General features: G+C 31.9%; 1 protein-coding gene across 1 annotated transcript; it reads right to left on the bottom strand.

The window, feature by feature from the left end:
- Positions 1–928: 928 nt before the first annotated feature.
- Positions 929–9744, bottom strand: LOC134685116 (uncharacterized). The gene is made up of 12 exons (XM_063544567.1): positions 9606–9744; positions 9122–9237; positions 8488–8620; positions 7134–7260; positions 6605–6820; positions 5670–5788; positions 4948–5080; positions 4670–4728; positions 3675–3868; positions 2802–2951; positions 1879–2022; positions 929–1169 (listed from the first exon to the last, which is right to left on the bottom strand). Exons 1-12 carry the CDS (start codon positions 9680–9682, stop codon positions 1015–1017), a joined length of 1623 nt encoding a protein of 540 aa, XP_063400637.1. The 5' UTR covers positions 9683–9744; the 3' UTR covers positions 929–1014.
- Between the last annotated feature and the right edge of the window lie 2590 nt (positions 9745–12334).

The raw sequence follows: 12334 nt of genomic DNA, 5'->3' as shown, positions 1-12334 counted from the left end.
ATCCCGGCGAGGGAAGAACAAAAAAGTTTGCGAAAGCAAATTTACAGATCTAACATCGTTGGAGATCCATTTTGTTAAATCTTGTGATCAATTGTATTTGGCAATCGCCAATAGCAGTCAGCAGGGTTAAAGAACATCAGTTGTTCGACCTGTTAGTCAAATGCGTTTTGTTTAAATATACTTTTTCATTTTTTGGTCCTTTGGAAAATGTTGTTTGTGCTGTATTTAGACCCTTCTACATTTACATGCACACGTATAAAAATTGTGGTTTTTATCCAACGCAATAATAGGTTTGAACGTAGTTTTCAATTTAGATTTGTTGTATATATGTATATATACTTTAAAACTGTGTTATCTTCTTCTTCTTCTTCTGATATACAGTTTCAGCTTCATTAATATTGAAGATTACGAACTGTTGCATGCGCGGAGTATATGATTAAAAAATATGAACAAAAATGTATCTTTAAATTTGTAGAATACTTGGTGATATTTACATGAAAGGAAACAACAAGTGATTAAAATATATGTACATTGTTATTTATAGAATTAAATTATGTTGTGGAGAACAGTTGGTGTCAACTGGTCTCTATAAATTTCAATGGTTTGACTATCAGAACTAAAATAACGTGTTTTGTGTAAATATTTCTGTTTTAAAGATATTCAGATGCAGCTCAACGAGTTCCAAATCCGATTATCGGATTAATAGTGATTATAGCTTAAAAAAAACCTAGATGTGTCAAAGCGACACGAATGACCCCGTCCCAAAAAGTTGAAAAATTTCAATAACACATGTGGACACAAACATGATGGTAGTCTCACATTGATAGTATCCAGGTTACTCACATCAAACCAATAGTTTCAGTTATACATATTATACGATATTTTCAGAGCAACAAAAAAATGGACAGTACAAAATAAAAACTGAATATAGAACTGCATATTTTATTTTTCATAATTAACAATGAATTTGAGGCAACCGAGGACCGATAACGTGAGAGAAGTATCCAAATATGTTCACTCTTTTCTGGCAGAATCTGATGATGGAACATATCTTTGTACAATTCCAGCCGGATACCATCCATACTGTTTCGGCGCCAATCTATTCTCACGCACCCAGCCATATGCAAATCCATCTTCGTTTTCTCCAACTTTTTGTTTTATGATTTGACCTGCAAGGGAAATAATACATCCGAAGGTTTTTTTCATATGAATGAAATAAAATGCTATAAAATGCACATGGTTAATTAAAGATCGGAAAACAGCACAAGCAATGTCTTTGCAGTCTTGATGATACCTAAAAATATTATAGTTTGGTCTACTGTACATGCGTAAAAGTCATGTTATATTGGTAGATATAGATTCCACAATTGCAACAAGTGTATTACGATATTTCTCCACTGGAGACAGTTAAATTTTGTTTTAGAAAGCGCGAGACTTGCCGAGCTATTTAAATAATTAAAATTTAACTATGTATACATCTATGATTACCTTGAGATATTTACGCTAAAGTTGTTTGATGTGTACAGATAAATATTGTAGTCTTGGAAACCATGATTTATCTGCAAGTTGTATCTGACTTTGCACTAACTATTAATAACCGCGAATACCTCTTTAGATCAGTATGTTGTGTCTTGTGTTGTGCCAACCTGACGACTATCTAGCTGCCTAGTTAAGCTTATTATACAATATTAGTTTTACTCATTATGGAGGCCGTACGGCGACCTTTGGTAGCTTACATTCATGTCCTAAGGTGTCTGGTTGATAGCTATCTCCATGATTGCCACGAATCATCTTAGAAACAACGAAATCAAATTTATAAAAAAAATAATTATGTTTCATGATTAAATCAGAAAATTTGCAGATGTAAGACAACCATACCTTTTTTAAAAGAAATTTGATCACTTTTCCCAGCGACAAAGTCATGAAGAGCAATGACCTTGACATTTCTGATCATGCTGATATCGTCGGTATGATTGGTGTGTAACGGCTGATTTGTATTAGACCACTTCCAGCTAACATCATCTAGAAATAAAAGGAACTATATTATATATTTTGTCACTCACTATTTCTTGCTCACTTATATGATCCTTCAAAGAATTAATTTTTTCATTGGTAACGCCTTCAGTTCCGTAGTGTCAATAATTTTAGGGGGCAAAAGTTCTAGCTTTTTGAAATTAAAAATATAAACGAAAAAAATGTAATTCGGATTCAGAAAGTCCAGAAAAGCGGGATCCGATCACCTGTTTAAAGAATATGGCTTTTATTGAGTTTTCTTTGTAATCTTCAGATTTAAAGGTTTTCTAATTTTGTTCCGAACGTATCAAATTTTTGAAAATCACAAAAAGATCTTTGCCAGTGATGATATTGTCCCGCAATAAATGTTTATCTAATGAAGCATTACAGCAGAATGCATTAAGTGTGTAGGTGAAGGTATAATATTTGTTTAGCTTGATTGTTAATTGGTCCATGAAGTCATTACTAGGTCAGGTAAACTAATCTCCATTCTGAGTAGTCTCGTCCTAAAAACAAACAGGTTGGTTATCTGTCAGACTAGTCTACCCTCAAAGGAGGGTAGTTTTCCTAATTTAATAATGACTTCACGGTTCAGTTAGCAAGCAAGCTAACACAAAACATTACCTTTATCTACACTAAATGCATTCTGTTGTAAGAGTCTTTTGATAATTTAAGACCGCTACCATCTAAAATATAACGAAAGGATAAACAAAACTGTCCATTACTTTTCGTCTTGATTATTTATTACACTGTAGTCATAACTACAAAATGTGTATTAACTTATTTACCGGGTTCATGTTGTTCCTCCATACAAGCGCTTGCCTCATCACCAGAGCTTACACAGAACTCTTTTGTCGGAAATGGAGGTGGCATCTTACAGTCACTATCAGGTTCATTCGGAATAACAATTGTCTCTATCTTTGATTCGAGCGACGAATCTGCAAGATTAAAGTTTTACATCTAATTACAGACCCGATTGTTTTATAAAGATTTTACTTTTGTACTCAAATCTGGTAAGAAAAACTCTTACAAAAAAAAAAGGACACAAGAGGTAGACAACTTTCGCCTCTATCTGCAAGTCAGTACTTCGAGTGATTCGATTTTCCATTATAATCTTACCTTAAAGAATAATTATATTTATCTTGAAGTAAAAATGCATTCAAAACCAAAGTTTTGTAGAGCCCTTAATTTTTTTTTAAATAAGATATTTGGATCGATTGATATCCCAAACCAAAATATATTCAATGAGAAAGAAAACAGATAGCTTAATGTAACATTCATTAGAATTCTAGAATTTGTATACGATCGTCTTCACTTTCTATGATACATATTCAAAGTGTGTACAAATCTCTCGAAATGGCAGTTTTGAGTCATCTACAAGGAATTTAAAGTTGGATTTAATGTTCGAAAACATGAGATGGTGTTGATAGAACATCCAGACACACACATCAAGGTTTTGTGAATATAAGTAAAAGTTAATATAGGATTTAAATTAGAATGACACTATTTGTGAATATAATTTAAAAAAAAAAATGCCAATTGACACAAATAAAACTAATTTTTAATCGTCATTTAGGATATTTGCGATTCGCCGAATTAGATACGAATAGCTCGTTTTTTTGTCACAAATTTTACAAAATTCTGACGGAGTAAAAGTTTACCGGAGTTTTCGGAACGTTGGCATCTGACCGGATTCATTCCTTTGATTTTAATCGATTCTGAAGAAGAGGCACAGAAAGTTCCCACCAACAAATTATCGCTTCCACTGCCCTCTAGAATCGTCTGCGTTCTCCCCATCATCGACTGAACTGCTTGTGTGTTGTTGATTTGTTCTTGCCTTGGAAGTGCACATGCGCTACAAGTGAAAAAAAAACATACTGAAATTTCCTTTTGCATGCGCAATAAATAATTTAGATTTTGTTCACAAAATTTGGTGCAGAAAACTGGCAATGGATTGACTCGTTTGTTTTGGGTGTTATTTATTAATTTATTATGCAGCACTAGTATCTATCAACGATCCAAAGATAAGAAGGGACTACCGTTATATTTGAGTGTTACTGTTATACTGGATAGAAAAGATAAAATAGAGAATGGAAATGGGGAATGTGTCAAAGAGACAACAATCCGACCATAGAAAAAAACAACAGCAGAAGGTCACCAACAGGTCTTCAATGTAGCGAGAAATTCCCGCAGAATGGAAACGGGAAATGTCAAAGAGACAACAACTGGAACAGAGCAGAACAAAGCAAAAAGCCACCAATTGATGGGTGTTCAAAGCAGAGAGAAAATCACGCACCCGGAGTCGAGCTTCAACACAACACACAAGACTATAATTAGGCGATATATTTTTATAGGGATAGTCGCAAAAATGCGGCGGGGTTAAAAACAAATTGAGAGATCTCAACTCACCCTATACCATTTATGTGTATGCTTATAAAGCTATAGTCTACAGTTGGGAAAAAATGTCTTCTTGATGACATCTAGAGTCGTTAAACCAGTTTTATATGCTATTTTCTCATATAAATGTCAATAATAAATCAGGATTATGCAGTCGTCATACCCTCGTTTCCATAGAATTGTACGGCTTTTAAGTTGTCTATTATGCACATTTGAGATTCTTTGAACTGTACAAAGTTGTATTACATTTCTACCTTACCTGAGAGTGGCGTCTTTTCTTGGTTCGATGTTGTTTTTCATGGGAGTATTAAACATTTCCTACAGAAAAAACAAGAAGTTCAAAACAATGAAGAAAAGGTATATGTGTAATTATATTATAAGTATATATATAGCATAGATATTTGTGCTGATTTACTTATGACGAGGGTTGTTTGAAATAGTAACATTAAATCAATTTCAAAATTTCAAAATTCGGCATTTTTTTGAAAATGACCTAGATAAGTTAAAAATAATTTGGATATAAAGAGCAATTAATACCTGTAACTCAAATATGTGACCTTTCTTTCTTGTGTTTGCTCTAGCCTCTATATCTTGTTTTACACGTTCTATTATGTCTTCTATGCAGATGGACTCAAAAGAACCTATCATTTCACCGATCTCGGTCTTCCTCCTGCAAAGAAACAATAATCAATACGAAAGACCAATAAAAACGATTTTGATTGCATCAACACCATAAGTGATTAATTACCAAGGAAAACACTTGGTTTTACTTCATAACTTCCCTAGCCACCACCTTAAATATTTCTGACAGTTTTTTGGTAAAATAACTTCAAGGTTGTAACATTGTCACTGCTACAATCTTTTTGCGTCGATTTTGAGATCCTCTTTACTTTTGACCCCTTTCATATATCTGATAGAATATTGCTTATTTCTCTTGTACGCATACATACAGACGACAACATGCTTAAACCTCTTTGTGTCTTTTGATGTTTTATGATGTTGGGTTTCTGTCGCATTGAGATGTACCCAACATCTTCGTTCTTCCTATAATCACAGACTCTAACAGGTATAGATTAGAAGAATAACTTTCCTTTATGTTCACAACATCTTTCTAAAGTTTTATAATAGCAATCTCTCAACTATAGAGGCATTGAAGTTTAAGAGCGCGTGCCTATCACGCGATCATGTTTATAAGAGAACAAGTAACATTGAATTAGCTGATCTGAGGGGGAATGCGTATTGTTTATGTCAGCACTTACTTTTTGTAACCATGATTAAACTCTTTAAACGCACAACCAAACTTTTTTAATTGAGAATAAATCAACTGCATCCTTTTTGTCTGGAGTTCTGTGAGTTCTATATATAATTTTTTCATATCCTGTAATAGAAGAGAGGCGAAAGATACCAAAGGGACACTCAAACTAATAAGACAATAAACTGATTACGCCATTGCAAAAATCTTTTATAAAGACCATAAGACAAACAACAGTTTACAAACAAAACATAGAAAACTAAGGACTGATCAACACAAACACGAACAAAATAGTTGATAAGACTTACGCCATCTTGTTTGTACATTCAAACACGGGGGTGTATAAATCCATCCACTTTATAAAAAAATCATAATTAATGAGGCAAGGTCGCAAGGACCTCAAATAAAAACAAGAATGTGACCCAAGTACAAGGACGCACCATCGTTTTCCATGTTCAGTGGACCGTGAAATTGGGAGAAAAACTCTAATTTGGCATAAATTAGAAAAACCATATCATAGGGAACATGTGTACTAAGTATCAAGTTGATTGGACTGCAACTTTATCAAAAACTACCTAACCAAAAACCTTAACCTGAAGCGGAACGAACGGACGGACGGACAGACGAACGGACCCACAGACCATAAAACATAATGCCCCTCTTCTATCGTAGATGGAACATAAAAACCGTATAAAAGCTCTACAGGAGGGTCAAGACGTGGTTTACAGCTAAAATATAAAGTTGAAAAAGATAATACGGAAATTGAAACACTTGCAACATTTAGATATTTGTGGAAGATATCACATGTGATTGTGTCAACGTATTTCGACGCTTTGATTTTTTTTAAGGGATCACATTTTCAAAAAGGCAAAACTATATAAATTTCAATGCTTTAGATTATTTGCTTTTACACTACAAGTTTTTAACTAGACGAGAAATTACCTTGTTTATGCTGGACATAAATTCGCTCAACGCTTCTTGTTTTTTCTCCACCATAGATTTTTCACTTTCAATTTGTTTTCTGAGCATTGATAGTCTGTTAGAGAGATTGTCCACCTTCCTATTGGAGCGTGTAGACCGACGTACATGCGCAATACGGCTTCGTTTGGATAACTGTTCTTCAAGCTCAATTATAGTTGACTTCATTTTCTCAGTGCTCTGCAAATAAGACAACTTTTAAAAGCAAATAATAACAATTGCTTGCAGTAGAACTGCTACTACTGATGTTTTTCCCTCAGCACATATTTAGACTTTGAAAATTTGTCGTATTTGATTAATCTGGAATTATCAAATCTTGTTTTTTAAAGGTCAAGTAAATCAATCACATGATTAATTAAGTGATTTGAGTACAAATAAATGAATATATACATTTCCATAAATGACACCACTTATTGTTGAAAAAACAAAACAAAAACAAAAAAAACACTAAAAAAATAACCCCCCAAACAAAGAAAAGAAGTATTTTCCTCACCACTTTCTTTTTCTGAATATCAGATTCGTACTGTACTCTCTTTCGATTAAACATATAAAACTCTTTTTCTATATCAGACAGAAGCCTTTCTTCTGAGCTTTTAGTTATCTTGTTTAGTCCAATTCCTCTGAAAGAAAGAAAAATATATATGCAAAAGTATTCAACAAATATCCGTAACGGTAAATTTATAAAAATACAACTTCAGCTTCGATAAATTGAATATAGTGATATAATAACTTAAGACCATGGTTTTTGGTGGGGGTTTGTGTTGCTCAGTCTTTAAATTTCTATTTTGAGTTTTGTGTACTTTCGTCTTGTTTATTTTGGTCGTTTCTTTGTGTTATTTTTTTGCCATCGCATTGTCAGATGATCTCAGATTATTTTTCGACTTGCTAGTTTGAATATCGCCAAATGATATCTTTCACAACTTTAAAATTTGAGACATACATGTACTTGTTTGTTACTGGAGTTCAATAGGTAATCGATGTATGGCTCTTCCGAAACGTGTTTTTTCTTCTTTATTTGTACTTTTATCCTAGGGAATTGTCTCACATTCAATTTTAAATAGTAAAATCAGTGGATATTGTCCTTTGGTGAATTTGAATATATTTTATTTCGCAACTTTATACTTAATAGACTAGGGAAAATGATACTTTGCAAAGTTGTTTATGGTCCACTAATGCATAATAGTGGAAACAAATGAAACTGCGAGCTACTGCTCACTGATGATACCCCCGCCGCAAGTGGATAATATAAATAGTGTAAAAATATGCAAGTGTTCGATAAACAGGAAGTTGTCGAGTGATGAATCTGAAAACGCATCACACGGTATAGCTGACTTATATAAATCCTGAAACCAAATTTCAGAAATCCTTGTATTGTAGTTCCTGAGAAAAATGTGACGAAAATTTTCAATTTGGCTATCATGTGAAAAATAATACAAGTGTTCGGTAAACAGGAAGTTGTCAAGTGATCAATCTGAAAACGCATCACACGGTATAGCTGACTTAGATAAACCCTGAAACCAAATTTCAGAAATCCTTGTATAGTAGTTCATGAGAAAAATGCGACGAAAAATATTCATGGGACGGACGGACTGACGGACTGACGGAAGGACAGACAGAGGTAAAACAGTATACCCCCTTTTTTTTTAAAGCGGGGGTATACTTATACCTTTTAAAAATTGTGTATATATGGTACATCGGACCTATACAAAATAGGGGAAAGTTCAAATTATATCTTTGTATACTAACGGTTGTATAAGGTTCATCAGGTCTATACATAATAGGGTGTACTATACCTTTGTATATTTGAGTATGTTCCATCAGATCTATATATATAGCAGAAACTATACCTTTGTAAAGTTGAGTATGGTCCACCAGAACACATCATTGCATTATGGACATTTTGATGGACCTCTGTTGTACATAATGCTTCTTTTACTAAGTTTGCCAATACCATTTCATCAGTAAAATCTTTTGCCTTTTCTATAACAACAATAGCGTTAAATATTTTAAGGTAGAACTTTGTTGGTTTAAGGTAGACCTTTGTTGGTAAACATATTTGTGTGACAAAGGTTAATATTCATTTCGTAGTTAGCGATCTGCACATCATTAATTATAACTCATTGTTAAAGGTAGTACGGTGACCTATAGTTGTTAATTTCTGTGGCATTTGGGCTCTTGTGGAGTGTTGTGTTATTGGCAATCATATTAATCTTCTTGTTTATATACCTACAAGCTTAGAAACAAACGCCCAGTAGAAAATGCAAACCCGTATTTTCTTGTCAAGTTTATCAAATTTTAGAACGTTATTTCTTATAACAACTTTTTGACACATTTTCACTGATAATTTATGTGTCCTAAGTTTATAGTACAGTCAAGATATAATAATCAGGAAAGGAATCTACATGTATGACAAATCAATAAAAATCTGGTAACTATATTATTAAATACATCATCTCCAATTATTATAACATATTATAATACCTAAAATAGGGGTTAACTTGCTTCCTGTAGAAACCATCCATTCTTTAAGATTTCTGATGTACACCCATTCTATTCTCGCTCTTTCCCATATACTCAAACTCAATTCTTCTTGGAACCTGTGACGTTGTACAATATAAAAAAAAATAACATAAAGATATCGATGTCTGGTTTGCTATTCATTATTTTTTTGGCGCAGTTTCATTTTGAGTTAATTAACAACAAAAAAAAATTAATTTTTGAATTTAAAATTATTTTAAGGAAAATAATGTTAAACTTGATATAAGCACAAATTTTACAATCTTTTTGATTGTTTGTTAAATAACCACCCCTATCTTCAAAGACACAATAAGCAGCAAAGAAAGAAAAAAAAATGCATGTGAAAGAATGAGGTACATTTGATGAGTCTTTGATTACCCCAAAAAACGAATGTATATATAGTACTATTTTTCTTTCAAATAACATTGAAACGATATATTGAAGATACCTTAATGTTTGTTTACTTCTTCTTATAGCCTCTTCTACTGTAAGGAACGGCAAGGCCTCTGCTTTTTGCATTGCCATCACTGTATGTACGAGTCCATTTATCTTAACAATAATCGTAGCGTAGACGGTTGATTTGGTGATGTCATGACGTCACAATAGTGGAATATCGCTTTTGACCAGAGTAACAATCAATGAGTCATATGGTCCGAGACCACAGAGAGACATTGGTGAAGATTATCCCCACTTAATTCCAGATGGCGCTGTGGTAGATCAGGTCCAACAACATCTGTTTGTATGATAAGAAGCCAGCATGTATTCATTGCCACATATGATAAACAAATATGTGTATGCTGATAAGTCTTAATTGAAATTAAAAATTTTGTATTATTTTTATTTCATTTACTATGTAGTATATTTTAAATAAAAAATGTGTAAAATTTTGAATACATTCCCTCAGTGACTAGCTTTCTTTAATACTTTACTTATAGAAAGTCCCTGATTGCCTGAACTTAAGAAAAACTTCAGGAGTGCATGTGTATTATCATGCAGTGGAAGAAAAGTGAGAGGTTTTTTTAACATACTTACAATTAAAGATATAAATTAAACGAATGTATTTCTTTCTTTATTATTTAAAAAAACGGAATGTAAAAGAGTTGTTAGATACATGTATATAGATTTATTTTTGAATATTTAATAATAATCAAGTTGTTTACACAAATATATAAATATAGTATGATTTTTTTTCATTTGTGTTATTCTTTAAATAATTTCATTAATTAAACTGGTAGAAATATTTATACTTGTAGATATGACAAATTAAAACAAAACCTAGCTTTCAATTTCAAATTTGATGGGTTTTTTTTCATTAAGATTGAATTAACTTTATTTTTTTTTAAATGAGAATCAAATGACAGAAATCAGAATTTTGGAAATGACTGCACATTTTTCATCAAAATCAATAAAGATATAGCTGAAACAATTAGGGTTAAATATTTTTCAATACAACTCAACAATTGAACAACAATAGATTTCTGAAATACCTGCGACTAAAGTCACCTGTCAAAGTAAAATGTCATACCAAAATGAAAAGAGCAAGAAATCACCTACACAATGTTACATAAATAAAGATCTCATTATTTTAGAGTATCTGTGTGACTGTGTTGCAGGTTACTAATAAGGGCCTAACGGCTCATTGTAAACATGTCTCTGTAGTTTACTGTGGCATGACAGTTTTCCTCTTTCAAGAGTTGAGTCGGTCAGAAGGCAAACAACATTAAATATGGAATATTTGTGTCGAGGTCACTTCTTTTTTCCCCTCTTTATCAGATGGATTAACAGAAAATAATACAGTTTTAGCACTCAAATGCCCATATACATCCCAAAATAAACTAATCACACTAGATCGGTTCTGAACTTGTCTGAGGTAATTTGGGAGGTAATTAGTGTTTGGCCAATAATAATGATTATTATTTTCAAATTACTTTTTAACAAAACTTTAAAAGAATTTTTATAATTCATTGCTGAAATAAAAGAACTTCTTTTTATAAAAAATATTTCAAGCCGGTATAGTTCTTGACGAATATCATATGATCTAACATTGTTTTTTTTTTTTAATTACAAATTAATTTTATTGAATATTTCACTTCAGTTTTCATCTGTCAAAACTTGTAACTGATTTATGATCGCTCTGCAAAAAATAAAGATCACAGCAAATTAAACTTTTTTTGCTAGCTGTCCATTAATCTTTTAGTTCTATAGTCATATGCATTAGCATTAAATTTGGGTTATTTAATGTTTTAATGCTGATATTTTCATATTTTGTTTTAATGCAAATTGATAGTAAAAATGAAAAATGATAAATAACAAAATAAGTTAAAAAAAATAAATCAATATTAAAAAAGAAAATAATTCCCCCATGTCATATATCATACATGTTATAGGACTATCAATTCTATGTGCTTTTCATATTTTTCCCTTTTTTGTTGCAAATGTCAAATTCTTATTTAAAAATGTTTAAAATCATATGTCCATCTCTATAAGACACATCCAGGTTCGTAATATCAGTTAAAAGATATTAAGTAATAAAAAAATCTTTTTTATAATTTGTATACAAATATTAACAATGTAATTCTCAATAAGATATATAGATAAGACATGCTGTGTGATGGACCTGATCTACTGCACTGCCACCTGTGTTATCATTAAAGGGGAATAATTGACCAATGTTCCTCAATCGTTGTTCTCATCGTTCGTTTGTTCACAAATATAGTCCCTAGTGTTGACAGTGGGTTACTTGCCATTAATGTTTATACCCCTTCAAAATTTATTTCTCTATGTTTAATGCCTCAAATTGCAAGTAGGGGGTAAAATTACACTGTCCAGAATTTTAAAGGAAAGTAGTGATTTGGTTCAGTTGAAAAAGGTTTAAAATTAGCACTTCGGAAGCTGTCAAAAGATTTCAAGACGCCCTAAACATAAAATTGTCCATATTTTGAGTTGATGAAGTTTTCTATAATTTTGATAAAATTTGTCCCAAAAGTAGTACAACACACTGTAAAAGTTTATTTTAGAAAGCGCAGGTGGAATTGTTTTTATTTTCATTTATATTCTAAAAAAATGCACTACGAAATAATTGTGGTCTCGGACCATATTATATTATATATTTTTATCATTACAAATTGCTAACTTCATTTGCTTTAATATTTTGAAAAAATCAATCATATTATGTAC

This window comes from Mytilus trossulus, chromosome 9 (assembly GCF_036588685.1).
Source record: "Mytilus trossulus isolate FHL-02 chromosome 9, PNRI_Mtr1.1.1.hap1, whole genome shotgun sequence".
NCBI lineage: Eukaryota > Metazoa > Mollusca > Bivalvia > Mytilida > Mytilidae > Mytilus > Mytilus trossulus.
The sequence above is the reverse complement of the archived record's forward strand: the minus strand, read 5'-3'. Positions and strand labels throughout refer to the sequence as shown.